The sequence below is a fragment of the Alosa pseudoharengus genome, unplaced genomic scaffold (genome assembly GCF_046254945.1).
Source record: "Alosa pseudoharengus isolate Yale_2024_CS ecotype anadromous, Long Island Sound unplaced genomic scaffold, YU_APseudo_1.1 YU_APseudo_1.1_scf_2, whole genome shotgun sequence".
Classification (NCBI taxonomy): domain Eukaryota; kingdom Metazoa; phylum Chordata; class Actinopteri; order Clupeiformes; family Clupeidae; genus Alosa; species Alosa pseudoharengus.
In genome coordinates, this window is record NW_027468663.1 from 38,667,643 (window position 1) to 38,690,654 (window position 23,012).

At 46.1% G+C, this 23,012-nt stretch overlaps 1 protein-coding gene across 1 annotated transcript in view; it reads right to left on the bottom strand.

Moving 5' to 3' along the window:
• LOC143134508 (microtubule-associated tumor suppressor 1 homolog A-like) overlaps positions 1-23,012 on the bottom strand; it is a 39,209-nt gene that overhangs the window by 4,619 nt on the left and 11,578 nt on the right. Inside the window, exons 5-7 of the mRNA XM_076294930.1 lie at positions 12,188-12,471; positions 5,860-5,926; positions 1,625-1,839 (exon numbers count right to left, since the gene is read on the bottom strand). Coding sequence (XP_076151045.1) covers positions 1,625-1,839; positions 5,860-5,926; positions 12,188-12,471 — 566 coding nt within the window. The remainder of the gene's footprint in view (positions 1-1,624; positions 1,840-5,859; positions 5,927-12,187; positions 12,472-23,012) is intronic.

Here is a 23,012-nt window from a genome sequence, read left to right on the forward strand (position 1 = left end):
CATCCACGACCTTCTTGAGCGCTACTGAAGTAAGAAGTGCTACTTCAATAGAGAGGATCCTTGGAAAGAGATTATTTCAATTGTATCTATGTTAATCAATGAACTATTTCCACTATGTCCCAAACTTTGAATTTTTGAATTTTACCCGGCAAGCTGTACATAAAACAATAGAAGGAAGAAGATGGTTATATTTTGTCTTCTTGAAGCTAAACATAAATTGCACTGTCATGGAAATCTGTTTACAGACCAAACTGTAGCTGAGTTGAAGGACTGCTGCAATGCTTTGCCCTAGAGAAACTTGCAAATGTTGTAACTGGGGATTTTTTGTGATTTCTTATATACACATAATTTATTTATTTATTTACAATAAGATCACTGATCACATTTTGGAATGTCAGAGCATTCTATATGCGGAGTACAACGTGTGTCCATCTGTGCATGTAAATATTCACTATACGTCACTCCTTGGTGTTATTCTGTCCTTTTCATCATGATGAGAAGCAGTCAGTTACCAACAGCAAAACATACCACCATATTTATACATTTGGAATATCTGCAAGTGCCTATTTGTACTTACTTACTGGTGATGTGTCTTTGTATTGTAATTGAAAAAGTAAAAAAATAGAGAGGATCCATCTCTGGCAAGTCATCATGCTACCTTTAGTGTATATCTGGGCAATACAGACCATAGGTGTTTTTACATTGCTTTAAAACTGTCAATTCTTAACATTTTGTTGCTATTTCTAGGTGATATTATATTAGAATATTGGAAACCTCCAAAAAATGACCCCCACAAATTACCCCTTTAAGGTCCATGCATGTCTGCACAAAGTTCACAGAATGTTCCTGTGGCATTTTTGTAATCAGTTGGCGACAGATTTGGCCTGACAACGAAGATGCAGCGCCAGCGTTACAACAGGCCACACAGAGAATGGACGGGGCTGATTATATAACGGAGAATGGTGATAGGTTGATGGATAAGAGCCCAGCCCCAACGCGCCATTTAAATTTCAACAGTGAAAGTGAAACGCCATGGCAACAGCTATAAATCATCTGTTTTATGATCACAGTGGCACAGGCCCTTTGCATGTCTAAAATCCAACAGGCTAGGAGGCCATTAAATCACTGGAAATTATAACTTTCACATCACAGTTACAGCTGCATACATCTTTACCACTCTGGGTCACATATATTGCATATAGCAGAGTGCAATGCTGTGTCCGTGGATGGTGAGACTTATTAGAATGCACAATATTGAGTCATAAGTCACCCTGACATGAACCCAGCTCCGAAGCCCTTTTCTGGGCACCTATGCATCTACAGATTGTCACTGGGGGCTGGGAGCTCCATAGCTCACATTTATTTCTTTGTTATACTGCATGAGGACAGTTTGCAACAATTCACTAATCTCTTTGGTTTAAATTGACTTACAAGTTCACACAAAACTTTACAATTGAGCTAGCTTTAACTCATCAGTAATCAAGGTAATGACTTTAAAATGAACAGAGACTAAATGATACTATAGCCATCCAAAACATATGTCCTAGTGTACAAGCAGGCGGATTACCCATGGGGTGAGCAGCCAGTGCCTTTACATAACATACATACGGCACACAATTTGTACCTGTTGCTGCATGAGTGCGCGACACTTGTCGGCCTCCTCCTGGTACGCCTGGTGGGTCTTGTCCCATTCTGCCGAGTAGAAGGCCCTGAGCCGCTCCTCCAGCTGCACGAGCTCTGCCTGGTTCTCCTCCCGCAGCTTCTGCAGGGTCTCCTCAAACGTCAGCCGCGCCTCCTCCTTCTCCTTCTCCAGACGCTCGCAGCACGACACCGAGCCGGCTGATGGGGGTGAAGGGAGGGGATGGGAGGGGATGGGAGGAGATGGGGGGGATGAGGAGACATGGAGAAATTGAAAGAGAGAGAGGAAGAAAGAGAGAGAGACAGGAGGAAAGAAGGGGAATCAGAGAGGGTGGACAGAAAAAGAGAAAAAAATAAGACTTGTTTTTAAGAGCATCTGTCTGTGTAAATTTGTCCAGGACATTATGGCAGAAAAGCTGAAGTGGCCTGAATGTTCCTGACCACAGCCTAAGTGGAGAGAGTTGAACATTACTCCATTAGTACCTTAGTGTTCCAGCTAGCAGCAAGAACACAATGTTTCCTCTATGTTTTATTTCCTTATAAAACTGTTAATCGCACAGCAACATAAATCTAGCTGCTCACATTCATCTCCGTAACAAAGCTCCACAGTTGTGCTAGTGAATATTTCTGCAATAACGGAGATGAACCACCATGCACTACAACAACGCAGTTATTGTAAAGGTGATAAGTCCCAGACTTGTTCCACTACCTGAAGTGTGAGTGAGTGGAGTCTACACTGACTGGAGTGAACATGTCTCAAACTTTAATAGATTTGAATTCCAATAGGCAAGCCCCAACAGTTGCCTCCGTGCTGCTAGATGAAGTGTGTGTAACGGGGCTGTTGCCGTGGCTATGATGACATAGGGGTGACAGCTGTGGCAGAACAGGCCTGGGCTTTACTGGGGCAGGACAGGTGTGACATCATCCCCTCTGGGTCTTAACCTCAGTGAACCCACATGCCCTAGTGGGGGGGCAGACAGGGTGTGGACTGAGTTAGGACACGGTGGGCAGACAATGGACATACAGTATGTTGAGAGAGCTGTGGTAAAGCGAGTCAGTAGTCGGGTTAAGAGTTGCAACATGTGTGGTGAACATGATGGGAGACTTTTAATTAAAAAAAAATTAAAAAAAACATAACACACAAGCCATAACATTTGCCAAAGTACAGGGATTAATGCAAGGGTGGATTAAATCTGACACGCACAAAAAAACTATGCATTGGACAGAGTAAACACTGAACCCTTAACGCATAGGCCTACTATCTGAGCCCCTTAACGCATAGGCCTACTATCTGAGCCCCCTAACGCATAGGCCTACTATCTGAGCCCCTTAACGCATAGGCCTACTATCTGAGCCCCCTAACGCATAGGCCTACTATCTGAGCCCCTTAACGCATAGGCCTACTATCTGAGCCCCTTAACGCATAGGCCTACTATCTGAGCCCCTTAACACATAGGCCTACTATCTGATCGGTGAGATGTGGGGCTGTACTAGATGAGAGAGGCTGGGTGGTGGAGTGGAGTGGAGTGGGGCTCTGGAGGAGAGTGAGAGTGTGTCCTCCACCAGCGCTGCATACCACAGGCGTAAGGAGGGTCAGAGGCCTGGAGCCCCACGACCAGGCCACACACTCACGGAGCACAGCAGCTCTAACATTCCTCCTGCAGGCCGCATGTGTGTACAGGACAGGCATGTGGCTGGGTGTGGGTGTGAAAGTGTCAGGGAGTGTGTGTGGAAACAGGCATGCTGGCTTGTCTATGTGTATGTTTATCTATGGACATTAATGTGTGTGTGTGTGTGTGTGTGTGTGTGTGTGTGTGTGTGTGTGTGTGTGTATATCTGTCTCCATGTGTGTACAGTAGCCTATATGTCTGTGTCAGAGAGTATAAAGGCATGTCTGTAAATCTGTGTGGGGACATGCTCGTCTGTAATGTGTGTTTAGACGTCTCCCTGCATACGCCTGGTAGGCGGGGTTATAAATGCTTTACTGTGCTGTTGACTGAGATTTTGGAAACGCACATACATACACACAAACGCACACATGCTTGTTTGGACACGACGCCAGAGGGCCGCAGGGCAGAGCACACAGGTGGCTGGACTGGGAAAGGAGCCTGCTCTGGCTATGCTGTGCTGAGAGGCACGTGGGTGAAGTGCATTGCGCCACATTTTCCCTTTCATACACATTACAGAGCTGGGGCCCTGCCAAAGCCTGCCTCACAGAACAGCAGAGCATTGCACCACACACCTCCCTCTCAATCATCTCCCTCTTGGGGGCCCTCGTTCATGTTTTTAGTCGTTAAAATATATCTGCCCCTCATGCTCACTCTCACTTTGATAACGTTTTTCTGTCTTTCTCTCTTTCTTTCTCCGAAGTGGTGGTGAGTGACATCATCGGAAGAATGAACTCATGTTCTGGAATGTTCAGGGAAAGACTCCAGTGGATGACTGGAGTGGAGGAACATGGCTGGGCAACACTGATGCAACAGAAAAATAACTCTAAGCGACTCCACCCTATTAATGAGTACAGATCCTGCTCAGCTGCAATCAACCCTTTAATTCACCAGCACGTCTATATTGAGAGTACTAGGAGTCGACCAATATGCATTTTTTAAGGTCGATACCGATATCTGGCCAATATTCTGGGCCGATATATTCATTGATATGTTGCAATAACAAAATGGATAGATGGATAGATAGATGGATAGATGGATAGATGGATAGATAGATAGATAGATGCACAGAAGAGGCATGCACTGTCTGTGAAGCACACACAACATGCAAACTTTGAATGCTGACAGCTGACTCGTTTTGTGAGAGAAGTGCAGGAAATGGCGTGAGAAACATCAGTGTAATGCTACTGCAAGTATTCAAATTAAAGTATTCTGCTCTGGATTGCTAGGTTGAGACTATCTATCTAACTAAACCCGGACTATTTGCTTGTTTAGTTAGTTTAGAGAAGCTGGTGGATCTTTTTGTGAAGGCATGCTGTCTCTCCTTTGATGTTCTGATCACTGAAAATAAAGCTCTATTCCTGTTATTGCCTGACTGAGTCTTCATTCATCTATGTTATCAAAATTGCCATCAGTATCGTCTGTATAAATTCAACTCTGTATCAACTCTCATACTCAACCTTCCTCTACAACACCTTATTCAACTACACGTCATTTAAGTCATCAGACCAATTGTAGCTTGAAACTTTTTAGGGTGCTGAAAGCAGTTATAGTCCCTGGTTAGAAAACCAGACAGATGTGTGCGAGAGATGAGAACTGACTGAGGGGAGGTGAGGAGATAATTTTGTGCGGACAGTGGAATATGCATATTTGTGTGTGTGTGTGTGTGTGTGTGTTTGTGTGTGTGTGTGTGTGTGTGTGTGGTATTTTGCGAGTGATGAGTATGTGTGAGCAGAGGGATGACACCACTGTAGGCTAAACAAAAGAGTCTCTGTCTGCAAGGAGACTCATTACTTTGGGCTTGTGGCCACTCCATGGACCTCCACCACAGCAGTTACACCAAAACCTCTGCCAACAACACACACAATCACACAAACGCATTAACACTCACACTCATACACATGCATGCATGCATGCGTGCGTGCGCGCACACACACACACACACACACACACACACACACACACACACACACACAGAGAAAAGCATGCATAATACCCTAACACACACACACACTTGAGACACAAATGCATGTCATATTCAAATACACACTCAGATAGAGACAGTGTTTTGTATAGTCATAATTCCAGGGTGATTCTGGGAACCAGCCCTGACTTGAGGTCATCACACTCAACAAAGTAGAATGAGATGAAAATGTGACCTCAGTTCACACTCACTCACACCCTCTCTTTCTCTCTCACACACACACACACACACACATACACACACACTCACACGTGTCTGTGTCTGTGTCTGTGTCTGTGTCTGTGTCTGTGTCTGTGTCTGTGTCTGTGTCTGTGTCTGTGTCTGTGTCTGTGTCGCACCCAAACACATCCCACCGAGAAAATCAGAATGTGCTTTGAAACCATACAGGAAATGGGCTCGCAATAAATACCAGGATTTCAGTGAAGCATAGCACAAACCCCATTCCTTGTGTTTTCATGTTCTGGGTTTTTCTCTGCAATAGGCTACAGCTATTGTGACTGTTCTACGTGCACGCATGAGTTTAAGTGAACGAATACGAATGTGTGTGTCAGTGCGGGTTTGTCTCCTTACCAAGTTCCTGTCTGATAGTACTCAGTTCCCCTGCGAGATCTCTCTTCTGCTTCAGGGCTTCCTCGCGCTGTAAAGACACACAAGACATAGACACACAGGTTAACTCTTCTTTCAGCCAAGTCATTACAAAGAACTGGTAATACAGGACATAAGGATCAATTTACACCTGAATGAAGGCGACAACCACAACATTGGGCCATTGTGATGAATATAAAATGATAATGCTACTAGAAACTATGTGGTGAGGGGGAGGAGGACAACAGACAGGAGATTCTTGGCAGAGAACCCATCTTAACTTTGGTCTTTAACAATCCACCTGAACCCATCCAAATCAGCCAGCCATCAGCCTGCACTGTTTCTCTTAGAGCAGTGGTGTTTTCCAGGAAGATATGAGATTGTCTGTATATATATAGTACTGTAAATCGATACAGACACACTGATATCAGTGTAGTATGACTGTGAAATACAAAACATTACATGCAAACTGGACCCAATCTTACCTTAGCGACCGTGTTTAACATACACAACTCAAAAAAGTTAGGGATATCTGGCTTCCAGGTGAAATTTAATGTTTCAGTACAGAAAAGTACTGAAACTGTTGGACATGCACATTCAAAAGTTTAGAGAAGGTCACATTAAGTTCACCTGTAAAGGATTTTAGGTTCATCCTGAAATTTCACCCGAAAGCCGAATATTCCTGACTTTTTGTGAGTAGTGTATGTTTTTGTATCCCCAAGTAATAATTTAGTAATTAAATGTATCCGATAATCAATGACTATTGACTCCTATCATACTGCTGTTGCCATATTGGAGGCAGCTCCATGACCTCAGACGATGAGATCACAGATAGTTACACTCCTGATCTGATCAAACACAGACAGAGACGTTCCTCTGTTCTCACCCACTCTTCTTTCACAAACAAAGTCAAGGACACCCCCTCAAAGAGCCTAAAAAGGCCCTTGAGACAAACTAAACCTCCATAAACCACAACATAACCATTAACATAAACCACCACAGCTGGCTGACCAAAACAACAATATCGGCACACATTCGGGGCTTCTTTCATTTCCCCAGTCTATTGTTGTTTGGCTCCAAAGCCATGTGCCAGTTAGCTCCCACAACATGCTCTCTTTCCCAAGCAAATTGGTAAAATCAACAAACAGGAGGAACAAATGGGAGAAGCACACACACCGCTTTTGTTTTCAACAGGTGTCAGTGAAGAGAGAAAAAACAACTAATCAAGCCCTCTATTACCACCGCCTTCACACACACACACACACACACACACACACACACACACACACACACACACACACACACACACACACACACACACACACACACACACACACACACACACACACACACACACACACACACACACACACACACACACACACACACACACACACACACACACACACACACACACACACCTTCAACCCAAGCCAAATCAAAGGGAAACTAAAGTTTAAAACGAACCACCTTAGCCTTCTTCTTCCTGATGCAGGGAGGGTTCTTCAGGCAGGCTTTGCTGCCGGAGGAGCCCATGTTGATTCTCCCGCTGGCTCCTACAGAGTTGCCCTCTGGCCCACGAGTTACACCGACCGCTCCAACTGTCAGGAACTCTACGCAGCGCTCCACCTCCGTCAGCACCCTCCCCACTCTGCCACCTTCCCCTCCCTCTCCCCCCTTTCACACTCAATCACTCACTCTCTCTCTCTCTGCCCATACTCTGCACTCTCTTCATCAGGGAACTGGTCTGTCTGCTCACTAGAGTGTGTCAAACACAGCACAGAGTCCTATATTAAGGCCGTATTCACCCTAATAGAAGGGCAGGGAGAAGATGACAAGAAAGAGGAAGAGTCAAACTGTGGGAGGGGAGAGGAGGCTAAACACAGACTCTAATCTAATGAAAACATTCTCCAAAGAAAAAGAGGGAAAGGGTCTATACAAAAGGCATAGTTTGAAGGTCAATCAGAATTTAGAGTCAAAGTTCATGGGTTTGATCAATGAGAACAGCACAGCGTACACAATGGACCAAGAGACAGCCTAGTCTTGCAGCGGGCCATTCCCTCAGGTAGTAATGCCCACCAGTGTCTTTCCAGGTTGTCTGAGATCACTGTGAGTGAATGGGAACGTGCTGACCGGACCAGGACCCAGATTGGTTGCAGATGAAGGGAAGCAGCTGGACTGGAAGCACGCCAGATTAGCCTGAGACAGGACCTACTGGACTTCGACTAGAAGCTGGTAAAGGCTGATTTCACAAACACCCTCACCCTGCAGGCACTGGTGAACTACAATAACAAAATGACGGCACTGGACACATTAGGAGCTACTGGATTGAGGCAGGTTATCTTGGCAAGATTGTAGAAGTTCCATTTTAAGTTTGGGTTCATTTCAGACCACACCACAAGAGCCCCAGCAGATAAGATACCACACAGGATTATCTAAGTATTTTCAGATTAAGAAGTTGGTATATGCAAGAAAGAGAAAGAGAAAGAGAGAGGAGAGTGAGAGAGAGAAAGAGAGAGAGAGAGAGAGAGCGAGAGAGAGAAAGAAAGAAAGGGAGGATGTTTGTGCATGCTTTGAAAGTCCTCAGGCCAAACTCAGAGAACTGTGCAGTCTCAAGAGAAGGATTATGTGGTCTCCCAGCGTAGCACACTCTCTCTGTGTCGGCTTCTCCAACACTAAACACAACAGAGCTCATCTCAGTGCCCATGGGTATCTACTGAGACTGTTAACAATTACATTAAATTATGACACGGGGAAGACTTGTGTAATCCTTTCACGCATGCAAACAATGTACAGTGCAATGAAGCACCAGAACAACATGCAGAGCCTCAGGTCATAGTTAACCACACCCTAGTAGGCAAGACCTCTACATTGACAAAGAGAAAAACCACAGTTTAAATCATTCCTCAAAATGAACTGGAGTTTCTTGATGCAGGTATACATTCTTGCTTATGTTCATAATACTTAAAGTCCACCACACACCCTCATAACCAATAAAAAGAGGTAAAATAATGTGGTATAATAAAGTAAAATAATGTGGTGCACGTCTATGTGGGGAGTTAATGCACTGCCTTGGGGGGCCACCAGTTCTTTCAGCAGCCAAACAGCTGGCAGGTGAGATGCACAGACACGCCTCTGTCCTGGAGCCAAACTCTAGGCTTCACAAGGCAGCTGGAGCATTCCTTACCAATAACCCACCCCCTACACACACACACACACACACACACACACACACACACACACACCACCCCTTACTCTCTTGACTGTCTGTCTGTTGGATTCCCTGTCTGTCTAAGAAGAGAGCACATCACACCTGTCCTGGCGCAGTTGCACTGGCTACCTATAAAGCATGGAATAGATATTAAAATATAACTTTTTGTTTTTGAAGCCCTCAATGGACTAGCTCATTGCTATCCCCTTACTCTTCGTCTTCTTCTAAATAGCTTCTCACAGTCCCTCAATTCAAGACTTAAAACAAAAGGCGACCAGGTCTTTTCTGTAATTGCCCCAAGGCTCTGGAACACCCTTCCACCACACATCAAGTCCTGTCCCACAGTTGCTAGTTTTAAATCCAATTTAAAGACCTGTATTTTAAGACTTATATTTTATTTCATTTTTTATCCTATTATAACTCTGGGCTCCTCTTTTACCTATATGTATACAGTTAACTACCTATCTGCCTTAATACCTGTGAAGCACTTTGCTATACAAATAAAGTGACTTGACTTGTCTGTCTCTCTCACAAGGGGCTAACCGGAGGCTGGTTTATCAGCAGAGATAGGATCAGGTCAGGATCACCCATGATGCCATTTTGCTTTACAAGGACAGATTCGGAAAGCAAGACACTACCAATGAGAAAACGGAATCAAGAGGTAATATGCCAAACAAATGAGATAAACAGACTTTTGTTAGATGTTTGCCACTTTAAACAATGTACTGGAGTTCCTGCCAAGCTTCCCTCTCACACACAATACAACAAGGAGAATGTTAGAAAGAAAAAACATCTGTGATCCACAAGGAAACCCAACAAGAGATTCACAAGCCAAAAATGAGATATAAGATAAAGTTGGGAAAAAAAGATGCAGGCAACTTGTTTGACAGGGGAGTGAAGGGCCTAGATCCAGCTATCTTCACACACGCGCGCGCGCACACACACACACACACACACACACACACACACACACACACAGACACACAGACACAGATAACCCACAGGTGTCAGGTCCCTTGCCTGCAAATTAATGTGTTAATCCTCAAATGGCAATTCAGGTAATTAGAGACCTGGGTGGGCTTTCATTATCAGAGGATGACCGACATGGCTGCTGCAATTGCACTTATTTGACTAATTTAGGAGAATTTAGTGGCTGCAAGAGCCTCCTCCTTGGGGTTGCCTGTTTTGACACATAACGGGAGAGAGTTATCGCCTAAAACCCCCACACATTTGTGCACACACGCACTGAATTTCCACCTCAGATATTCCCCATCAGGCAGGCCTGGGCCAAATAGTTAACCAGTCTGAGACTGTGGATAAGCATTCCAGAGATGTTTGGTTAAGCAGAGACACCTCCTCAATATGCTGGGTGATCTATAGTCCTCAGAGCACCATTTAGCTAACAAAGCCAAAGGCAAGACATTCCCGTTTCCCCCGTAGCCAATGGATCCACCAAGAGGAGAGACGTGCTTGCAGTGACTACCACTTTCACTGTGAACTCATTTTGTTCTCTCCCAGTCAATTTACGTTGAGACCATCTTATTCACAAACCGCAGGGCTGCATCCCTAGACATAGCCCTGAAGAGGGTGTGAAAACAGAGTTCTGCACTGAATCCGCCGAAGACGAGACTTCAAGGCAGGAGGGAAACACAACAAGCCCACAACAATTCCAGGAATGTTCCCCCCACCAAGTGTGACTTTAAACAGAAGAATCCATAATGTTTCTGAAGAGGCGAAGCCTTCCCTGAATGGATTGTCAGGGCTGCAGTTCACCATCAGAGGATCACTTCTCATACCACACTGAGGAAGGGGAGGGGGTAGCAGTGCACCCAGGAGGCTATTCACACCAGTCATGTGAAAGGGCATGCAATTAATGTTTAGCTCTGGTTCAACAAATTGTCTTTGGGAAAATGAGGAGAAAACTCAAGAAGAGTCCTGAGTACTAGCTCCACGCCACGATCTAATGGCTCCTCGCTCCCTCCCTCACCCTTTCTCTCAGTCATTGAATAAGCCTTACAGTGTCAGTTGCCTGCTGGGCGGTGACAGGACTAAAGTAAAACGAGCAAATATTTGCAAGTTGACACAAAGACTGCGAGATTTACTCTGCAAATACTCCATGTCTGGGCACTATCCATATGGATGAACAGTAAGGTGCAGGAGCCACACCTAGATCTGGATAAGCCAATTCCATTGTACAAACATACAGGGATTTCTGCCATGTTGAGAATAAAATCCACAGCATTGAAAACAGGATCTTCATCCTACAGTTTTCTACTCTCCTAAACAGTGCTGCTGAGTATACAGTAGGATAACAACTGAGGAGGGGTGACGACTATTTACATCAGCAGAATGAATGAACACAATGATTTTCTGTTTTAACTTTTTTAAAAGTCCTTTGTTGAAGAATTGTGCATCACAATGTGTATATGTGCATATCCTTTAAAACATTATGTAACATCAAATTTAACATTAAAACCTCAAATGGTGTTTTTACCTGCTGATACTCTTTTTTGGTGATTGTTAATGTTGTATGGCTAGTACTTGTGCAAAGTATTACATGTTACTATGTGGTGTGTGTTTAGTTTAACACACAGATAACACATAAATATCTGTTTCTGTAAAGAGTACTGTACATGTCATGCATTACAGTAGGCTAGGGAGATGCATTGGTCATGCATGACAATCTTGGTATGTAAACAATGCACTGTTGATGCCCGCCAAATGTCATCTCTTGAATGGTGAAATGTAAAAACACATACAAACTAAAACAAGCAATACTTGATGACATTATAGGACTGATATGTGAACAACAACTTCTGTATGTTAACCAGAAAATGAAAACCAGCCTGTAAATGCAGCCAAACAGCTCCTGCAGCATTATACAAACCCACAGAATGTTGTTTACTTTACATATGAAAGACTGAACATTCCTACACCAGACACACACATATTGATGGAAGCCCGTGAAATACGACACCATATTAACCAGCACTTCCTTATCTAACTATTTTATGCCGAGAACACAAGGGTTACAGGAAAAAATACAGGAAGCATAAATCGAAATAAAACATTGATCAATTGAAGGTAGATGTCAGTCCTCACCTCGGCAAAGACGTGCTGGACCACCAGGGCGAGAGCCTCCAGGTGTCGGTTGCCGGACAGCAGGAGCTTGCGGAGCTGCTGGATGCACTGGCTCTTCCTCTCGCACTGCTGCCTGTAGTGGGCAATGCCCAGGGGCTTCTCCGCCGGCGCTGGGGGCTCCGGCAGCACGCTGGCCTGGGTCCCTGCTGCCCGCGGTGAGGCCACTGGAGCCGGGGGAGCCGATGGAGAGGACCCGGGCGCCGGAGCTGGAGCTGATGCTGCCTGCCTAGGCTTGTTCTTGTCCACTGCAAGACAGCAATGTCCAACGTTCAGAGTGGCCACGACGTTTAGCATAGCGACCTTCCCTCCCCAATGTACACAGGCAGCTCACTATCCACACACTTAGCTGGGTGATACTTCACATATAAAGACTACAAACAACAAACATACACAAACAAACATACAAATAAACAGACAAACACAACACAGACACGCAGATGAAGTGCACACGCCCTGGCAGAGAAACCTCCAGAGCTTCCCTGAAACACAAATGGCCAAGATGCATTCTGGGATTGTTTCCTAATGAAGATGCATTGTACAGTAAGATGGAAGGGTGGGGGTGGGGGGTACATTTACAGTGCATTACCGCTGCATCTAATATGCCTGGCAATAAGGACCCCAAGAGAGGCTTTCCTGTCCATGCTGACAGAAAATATGATGTCTTGAAGCACAGGAAGTCTGTCAGAAGCTGTGCTACAAATAAACTGGAGCTGAAACTAGACTAGATCACTCAAAGTCTGTATTATCCTACCATGGCTTATTCACAGTTCGGGTCTGCTAAGATAATAGTCACTTCCAGAGGCTGATGAACCGAAACCTGATTTGGGTTTTTGAGGCATTATGCAAAAAAATATTATAATGTTTCCATAATGTAATGTGTAATCCAAACAAAGTATAGTAGGTGCTGGGTGATCTGACTGACTCTGATCTAGACTGATCTGATGAAGAGCTTAAAGCTCAAAACGTCACTTATGGTGTAACTCTAACAAACAAAGAGAAGGGGAGCTTGCGTGCGGATATTCCTTCCTATTTTTATAATGTAATGTGTAAAAGTTCTTGTTATTTCCCTTACTAAGTGCTTTCACCCTCCCACTGCACCCATTCAGATAACAAGGTGTGGGGGACAGGGTATGTTTTCCCAGAGGGGAGGCTTTCTCACTTTCTCTAACAGCAATCAGGTGTCAGAACAACTTTTGTCATAGAAGTGGCAAACTGTTATCACCTGTCCTGCACAGCAAGAGATGCACAAGACACTTAAGTGGGCCCAAAATCAACTATGTGCCTCATGAAAAATAGTATATGAGGATTAAAGAATTGAAACAAGGCCCCAGCTGTGATGCAACAGGCTGGGGCACCTGCACTATACGCCGGCGACCCGGGTTCGATTCCCGTCCTGTGGTCCGGATCCCTCCCCTGCTCTCTCTCCCATTCACTTCCTGTCACTCTCCACTGTCCTATCATTAAAGGCATAAAAAGCCCAAAAAAATATACTTTAAAAAATATTAGTATCATGTTAGTATCTTTGATGTGTTTTATTTGCATGTTCATGTCCTTCAACAGTTCAGAGCGCAGAGGGGCATTTGTATTTTTAGATTGCCCTCTGCTGGCGGCTTTCTGGTCATCATCCAATCACCACAGCCTCTCGCCATGTACACACAACACTCCATTTATACATAGCTACCTCACTGGAGCCTGTTGCTAGGGAGATCAACTCGGACACCACCATCTCGGCAGAACAGGAAGATGCCTCAGCTGAGGCATGTACACAACACAGGACAGCCATCCATCACACATGTCTAATACCTCACCAAGCGTCGTCACACACAGGCTATGTATGTGGATTATAGACACACCAATGTGCAGAAGCATATGAGGAAAGTATCAGTGTGCCATGAGGACTCAAAGTTAATAATGTAATCACCCTTCTTCATGCGGTTTAATTAAAGGCATCCATCACCACAGCTATAAAAAATATGGCACTGCCAAGTGAGCATACAAACACTATAGTGCCCAACATTTATTTGTTCCTCCCTCTTCCTCTCTATCTCTGTCCCTCTGTCAAATTATCTCTCTCTCCCTCTCTCTCTCGCTCCCTCTCTATCTCTCACACACACACACAAACACACTTTCCTCTGACGCCCTTTCATTTGATCATTCTGATGTCTACGCCAGTGTCTCCGACTGCAGTGATCAGCATGTTCCCCCCAGCAACTAATTTAATATTAATAATCATATCAATTCACACTCATTTAAAAGAACATCTGTGCAGTACTTTTCTATTCCCATTACTTCATCTAGCCCAAACGTTGAACTCCATTTGGAAGAAATATGAGTGTGTGAGTATGCACGTATGTTCACCCTCAGGATGGGCTCATTTTATGGCCACTCTTGAGTGGAGTCTGACAGGAACATATAAATAAAAACGGTCACTAAACCTAAACGACGCCGGTGAATAATTTACACACACACACCGCATGTACTGTATACCATTCGTCTTGAATAATTTAAGAACAGCTATTTGAAAACATAACGCCTTTATTCTCCCACAGCAGGTTGCCAGATAAAGCCGCTAAATCCCTCGGCTGAGCTCTAAGCAGGGCCAATTCTGCACCAATTGAACAGGGCGATGAGGCTGCATTTCCATCACTCGCCCCTTTCGCCGGCGGCTCTTGTGCTGTCGCTGCCTGACTCTGTGCCCTCGCCTCAAAACATGGCTGACCGCAGCCTCCCATAACAGTACTACTGAGATCGCCATGAGGACAGCCAGGCTCCAGAGAGGAGAGCTGTCCACATGGGTGATGATGATGATGATGATGGTTACGTGGTGATGATGAAGGCCTCTGTGGACTGACCCACAGGAGAGGACAACAGTGTATGATTCAAGATGGCGGACGTAAGTGGCAGAGCAGATGCCAGTGTTGCTGCCATTCTGTTTGCTCCTTCTGAAAGTGCGCACCAAAGATTCTAGAGCGGAGCTCTGTTCTAGAATCTTTGGTGTGCACTGCTTTGTTTGCTGTAGCGGAGTGGTGGTGGTGGGCTGTGCAGTAAGGGGGCAGTGAGAATAGAGTGGGCAGCTAGGGGCAGCGCTGACACTTTGAACATCAAATCCCTGTAGTCAAGCAGACTGTTTGTTTGATGCCAACGTAAACTTGTCTAAGCCATCATGTCATAGCACGTCGGATGTTCCGGGGGTGGATATTATTCTGGCAAATGAAGGGTTGAGAGGAAGAGAAGGAATGAGGGAGGGAGAGAGGGAGAGAGAGAGAGAGAGAGAGAGAGAGAGAGAGAGAGGGAGAGGGGGAGAGAGACAGGGAAAGACAGAGAAGCTCTACTGGTGGTGAGCTGAGCTTGGGTTAGGGTGTAATTAGCTCTCCGAGAGATAATGACCTGGAGAATAACAGGAGACACTGGACTACTCAACTCCCACACATGGCAGGAACAGAGGTACAACACACACACACACACACACTTTTTCTCTCTGCTTCCATGAGCGTGCCCTGGCTGGGTGTCCTGTGCCAGCACGCCACAGTGCTGGGGACTCCTTTCATCTCACTCAGAGCGCGCCACTTGAGGGCTCCCCTCTCATGGGCCACACATCAAACCGCCCAGATCAATAAACAGACAGGCCCATGCAGGCAGCTGTGGCCAACCGCTCAAAGCGCCATTTACAAAAACAAATAAACAAATGGTGCAGAACCGAGATTGGGGCGGTAAACAATAACATCCTGGAAAATGAGGCTAGGTGCGCTACCCCCCACTCCTCGCCCACATCAACACGACTTCCCTGTGGCGCCCCACACCGGAACGTCTCATCCCATTACAGGCAATTACTGCCAAAAAAATACAGCTCAGTCACTGACTAAACGCTACACCCCCAATCATGGTCACGCCACTGGAGGCAAAGCAAAGAAAGCTCCCTTATCAACCGTTCCCACAGTTCAAATGAAGGCCAAGAGGCGCTTGCTCTTATGGCTGCATAGACTAGCGCACGGCAGCAGCTCATGTGGGGTCTGGGTCACACTACATGGATGCCTGGCTCGATAAGATCACTATGGATAAAACATGACTGAATCAGCTTCAGTGTCAAATATGCTGAGGTCAGCAGCATGACACAGGCCAGAAGTGCTTCTCTAAATCCAGAGGAGGCGGTGTGTGTGACCAGTACTGGCAGTGCTCCAAGTGTGAGGGGGAGGGGGGGGGGGGGGGGGCAAAGGCTTTTCCTGAAGCCCATGATGGCACTGAATGAGGCTTTGAAACTGCCTCGGTCTCACCAACAGGACAGTTAGGAACGTTTTGAGGAGAAGGACATGTCGGAACAGGGCTTGTTGATCTGTGAGATCTGTGTTGGCATACAGTGCAGCTGTGTGTGTGGACGTAACAGTGATGCGTTGGTGTGTGTGTGTGTGTGTGTGATGACAGAGTGGAATGGAGTGGACTGGACCAGTGTGCGTTACCCAGCTGAAGCTGATTGGGGACGCAGAGAGCCTGAGCCCAGTCTGGCTGCTGTGAGAGGCGGCTACCTCCATGGCCTGTAATACAAAACACCAGGGACGTCATTACAGAGGAGCCAGCCGGCCACACCACACACGAGGCAGCGCGCCACAGCGCCACACGGCTAGCCCACTATTACAGGGTCTGGAGGAGAGGGGAGGGTGGCGGAGTAGACAAGGGTCTCTCTGGGGAGGGAACAAGAGGGGGGCTGGGGTGTGGTGTGGTGGTGGTGGTGGTGGGGGGGGGGGGTATGTTTGTGTCTTGGCAGAAACATGTAAAGACAGACCGGGTGGAAAATGTGAGCGCATACACTCTAAACCACGCACACGCACGCGCACACACACACATATATACACACAAACACACACACACACACACACACACACTCGCACGCATACACACATGTGCACACATGCACACGTTCCACATAAGTCACCCCCTGGCCCACACCCCCACCACTGAAATGCCTCCTGTGTGTGTGCCTCTATGCCATGCACCAGTGCTCTCTCATCACATCTCAAAACAGCACCACACTTCCCATTATGACATCCTCTCATCACATCCTGCTGGCCCTCTGGGTCTCCCTTACACAACAGCCCATTCAGGCTCCGAAAAGCTACTGCATCTGCGAGACTCAGGATGACCAATACTACTGAAGTGCATCCACATTTACTATACAAGACTATACACGAGAAGATGTCTTCTGAGTGATGTAAAGAAAAGACATGTAGGGAAAGCATAACCAGTGTGGAATCTTTAAAAAGATGGTCTTTGATGGACAGACAGGGAGTAAGCAGCGAGAGAGAGAGAGAGAGAGAGAGAGAGAGAGAGAGAGAGAGAGAGAGCGAGAGAGAGAGAGAGAGAGAGAGAAGAGAGAAGAGAGAGATGGCAAAGAGGACTACAGACGTTCATCAGAAAAAGAGGACTCTCCCTGTCTGGCGCTCACTGGACAATGCATTACAAAGAGACCCACTTCTGAGGGAGATTAACACAGGATTAAAGAGAGGGTCGGCTGAGCTATCACCTCACACTCCAGAGAACAGGAGAGAGGGAGAGGGAGAGAAAGAGCAAGAGAGAGAGTGAAAGAGGGAAAGTGAGTGCAAATGAGATGCAGTACACCTTGAGAGTGCTATGAGAGTGCTTTGTACCTATGGATGTTACCTGAATAGCCTCAAGATATGCATATTCATGTATTCAAACATCTTTGTTCATCGTGTTGCCCCCTGATATCTTTAATTTGAGTCAATATCCCTCTTTTTCTGTACACCACACTTTCATCCAATAAGTGGCTTGATTTTTTAATTGGAAAAGAAATAGATCGAGAGAGAGAGAGAGAGAGAGAGAGAGAGAGAGAGAGAGAGAGAGAGAGAGAGAGAGAGAGAGAGACAGATAGAGATAGAGATGAGAATTGACGAGACACAGGTTGAACAGCACAGTTTAATAGCTCACACACACCTCAGCATTGTGCCTGAAGATGTGTCCGCTGCAAGGTGTTAATCTGCACAGGGGATTAGAGGGGCGAGGCCCGGCACCTCTGGCAGATTAATCTCAAATTCAGGAGATGAAGAATGTGAGAGGGACGGCATTTACAATCCTAGCATAGGAGCACCCAGGCCCAACCACACTAGGTGCACAGAAAAGAGTTTCAGAGACATGGTGGCAATGGGCATCCAAACATGTGAGAGGATTTTCGTGACGCTTTATCAAAGCTATGGATGAAGTATTTAGGAACAGGGTATTTACTGAGAGCCAGTTTTTTTTTCCAGTAAGGTTGATCAGATTTGGATAAACACGACCCCACAGAAGCAGAAAAACAGATCTTTCATGTAGGATGGACGCAGCCTGAGCATCCAGGCGTTTCCTCTGTGCGTTTACAGGCCTGGGCCAGCTTGTGCTCTGTGCTCTGAAGCCCTGTTTGAGAAGACGGCGTTGTGTGGTGGGTGTGCAGAGCTGGCACACACCTGACGTCATCCTCCCACACGACAGTCGCCATGGTAACACATATATGGAGATAAAACGGCTGCTGGATGATGTGTGTGAATGTGACTGGATGATGGCTCATGTGGGCCCGGCTATATGACAAGGCGCGATGGGATTCCTAAAGTGTGGGTTTACCCATGGATGTGCCCAATAAAAAAATATGAATTCACTTTCTCTGCAAGTATAGGAGTCTTTCATTTTAAAACTGCTTATCCATCCTCTGTTCAGTGCACAGCACAGGACATGTAACACCCTAAGAACACCACAATGGACAATCTGAGAATTCACTTCATCACTTACGTAAATAAAAATGACATCCAATTTCTCAAAAGACTTAATAAAGTTGGACATTCAGATAAGGAGCTATGTGGAATTAACCAGCACAGCTGCCTTTTATCCAAACAGAACAGACGTTAATCTGGCCAAATCACTGATGCAGATTTTGATCAATTCCCTCAAATCTCCTGAGCTCATCTGTGAAGTACCCACTGCCAGAGAAATGTGGGGTGAGGCAGAAAGACAACAAGCATGAGAGAGAAAAAAACTGTTTTTTTTTGTGTGTATGTGTGTGTGTGTGTGTGTGTGTGTGTGTGTGTGTGTTTTAGGAGTGTGCGCACATCTAGATTACTGTTGCACAGAGCGGACATCCTGGCATGAACCGGCAGTGACTAAAGCCTGAACTAACCTACATTCTGCCCGTGCGCCTGCGAGCACAACTAGGTCTCTAAACCTTTAAAGATGGAGCACATTCCACAGTCGGCCACGTGAGCCCTGCGCCTACTGGGGAAATGACTACAGCAGAATGAGTAAACACGCATGAGCTAAACACACCACAGCACGCAGAATGGGGCCTACACGTAGAAACTGACAGTCTATGAAACGGGTGCTAAAAATAACACACACACACAGGCAGTAATTGTAGCATAAAAATATAAAAAACATCCCATCGCACACAAACACACACACACACACCCACACACAGATGAGATGGAGAAGTGGGTTTCTATTTATGGCAAGACACATGGTGGCCGCTGGGCATGGGCAGCACTGAAATGGCACCGCAAGCGGGCAAGTCTTCACCCAGCCCCCTCGTGCCACGATAGAGTCACTCATGCTGAAACACACACACACACACACACACACACACACACACACACACACACACACACACTCACTAAGACACAAATGACTCTTTGTAAACAGGCATACTGAGTGGAGACAATGACAAGTCGGGTCTTGGTGTCATGAATGCGGGAGCAAGCACAGAGAGCGTGGGAGGCAGAGGAGATGTGAAGGAGGAAGAGAGGAGAAGAGGAGAGGGAGGAGAGACAGGGAGGAAGAGAGGAGAAGAGGAGAGGGAGGAGAGAGAGGGAGGAAGAGAGGAGAGGGAGGAGAGACAGAGGGAGGAAGAGAGGAGAAGGGGAGAGGGAGAGGAGATGTGAAGGAGGAAGAGAGGAAAAGAGGAGAGTGAGAGGAGACTGAGGGAGGTCTGGTGGGCAGGGTAGGTCAACAGACCTGCGTGAAACACCACGGTGGTCTTCTTGCATCCTGACAGCAACTGGAGATTCCGGAACAGTCCCTTGGCCGTCAACTTCACGTGGAAGTTGGAGAGCGAGAGTCTCGGTGACCACAACATGTCGTCTCTCTGGGAGACGAAACAAGGAGAAATTCCAACCAATCCCAAAAGGGCAAGAAGAGTAGACCAAGAGTGCACGGCAAAAACGAAAAAAAACGGGAAAATTAAGGGAAAAAAAGAAAAACAAAACCCAAGACAAACAGTCCTTAAAAACCACTCTGCTATCACATCCCAAAACTGGTGGGAGACAGCGAGTGGAAAGAAAGTGTGAGTGTGTGGGTAAAAACCACTCCAAAACAAGGCAACAAAAAACAATAAAAAAAAAAACCCAAAAAAAACAGTCCTGCTCTTGTGCGTCAACCCTTCAGCCCAAGAGTGCTAAACGCTGCTGAGAGAGAGAGTGATGAAGCAACGCTGGGGATGATGGAGAGGTTTCCACAGGATGCAGCCACGAGAGGGGCGTTCAAAGGGAATCCTCCAGCACGCTCACTCACACTCACACACACTCACTCACACGCATAAACACACCGCGAGTGCAGACAAGATAATCCTCTCGGCCTCTCTCAGAATCCTCTAGCTTTGCCGTCCGTTAGCGAGTCGCACACAGACAAAGCCCCCGTTTCAGCATCCCTTCACTACAGCTCTGAGAAATAGCATACACACACACACACACACACACACACACACACACACACACACACACACACACACACATGCGCACTGGCACTCCCACTCACCCGGAGCGAGTGATGCTCGGAGGCGGGGGGGGATGGAGCACGGAGGGAGCGCAGAGAAGCTGAGGAAGGGGGAGGAGTGTGCACACAGAGGGGAGTGGGCGGGCCGAGAGACATCACGCGCTCTCTCTCTCTCTCTCATGAAAAAAGTGGGGGAGGGAAAGCAGGGAGAAAGATAGGGATGTTGGACACCGGTGCCTGCTGTCAAGGTTAGAGCTGATGAAATATGATAGAAATTGAATAAATTGAACAGTGAAATTAAAATGTGAGGCTGGTAAAGGTCGTGCGTTTGACCTACATCTCCCCAACCCCCTCTCTCCCCACAGTTCCACTAACATTCGCTTTGACACCCCTCAGAATCGGACCTCAAGCATCTTTTCCATACTCCTGCTTGTAACCTCGTCTGATGTCTCTGTAGCCCTGCCTCCTCCCGTCTCTTCAGCAGGTGCCACGCTGAGCTCATCCTGGAGGGTGCAGGGGCTGAGTGGGGCATAAGGCCTGCAGTGCACAGTAGGATTACAGCAGCGGGGATCTGTCAATGGCCGTCTTTGTCTTTCTGTCTCTCTTTGTGACAGAGAACGAAAGAAAGGAGGAGAGGGAGAAAGAGAGGGTGAAAGTTGGGGGGGGGGGTACACTGCAGACATGCCTTGGAATATTGATGAGTGGGAACACTACAGTTGAGCAGAGCTGCTTGCGGCAGTCTGTGGATCCATAGTGCCCGCTGCTGTGGCTCAGTCACTTAGGAAACCACCAGCACCAGAGACGCTCTAAACCAGGCATACATACACACACAGACACACATTAAAATGAGAATGCGTTCGAAAGCAGCTAGATAGATAGATAGATAGATACTTTATTGATCCCCAAGGGGAAATTCAAGCTCCTAACGTATAACCTACAGGAGACGATATGAACATGATGTTCTGTGTGCGGCAGATTTGTATTTTTTAGGGGATGGTATATGGCGCTTTGTGATACGTGTGCATGGACACACACACACACACACACACACACACACACACACACAGTCAAGCGCAAAATTTCACACAAATCATCCCATTCCAGTACTGATCGCAGGCACTTCACAGGAGAGGAGAGGAAGGACACGCCAGCGCTTTCCAATGCTAATTAAAGCCATCTGGAGCTACAGCCACACATCCCTCCCATCCTTCAGCTCTCAGGGCCAAGGCCACAGAGCATCGCTCTCAAGCACAGAGAGAAAGAGAGAGAAAGAAAGAGAGAGAGAGAAAGTGAGAGAGAGAAAGAGAGCGAGAGAAAGAAAGACAGAGAGGGGGGAGAGGGGGAGAGAGATTTGGCAATATTAACATGAGTATACGAATGATGTTAATATGGTCTATTTGAATAAAAAAATGTTTTAATTAGATTGAGAGATAGAGAGAGATAGAAAACGAGAGATGGTAAAGAGTTTAGAGAATGAGGGGAACTGAGGGGTGGGAGAGGTCAAACGGAATAGAAATTCATTTTTGGAAAAAAGGACAGAGCATAGACAGACGGGTTGTGTGTAAGAGAAAGAGAGAAAGAGAGAGAAAGAGAGAGAAAGAGAGAACTGGCAGGTACATCTGGAACTAAAACAAGTACATCTTCAGAAATATACAGAATTATCCACAACTAGGATCATCCACATTATGAAATAAAGAAAATAATGATGACTTTGTATTAACATAACTCTGATGTCCTATACTCCTAGTCTCTAGACTATACCTCAATCACATTGTAAAGGTCATTAACCCAAAATAGTGCGGAGGAAATTTAATCTAAGCTAATATAACTACCGTCTGCATACCCTGTTCTGCTGGTTACTAATATTATACTTCACTGTGAAGTTATGGTACGGTCATGTTCTGGCCTCGGCCTGCTGTATACCATGGAAAGCTCTTTAAAAGTATCTGTCTTCCTAAAAGTCAAACAGGTCATTTCTTAACGTCAGAAGTTAAGGTCAAGGTCTTCCAAATGTTCTGATATATTTTTCTACTACCGCTTAGTC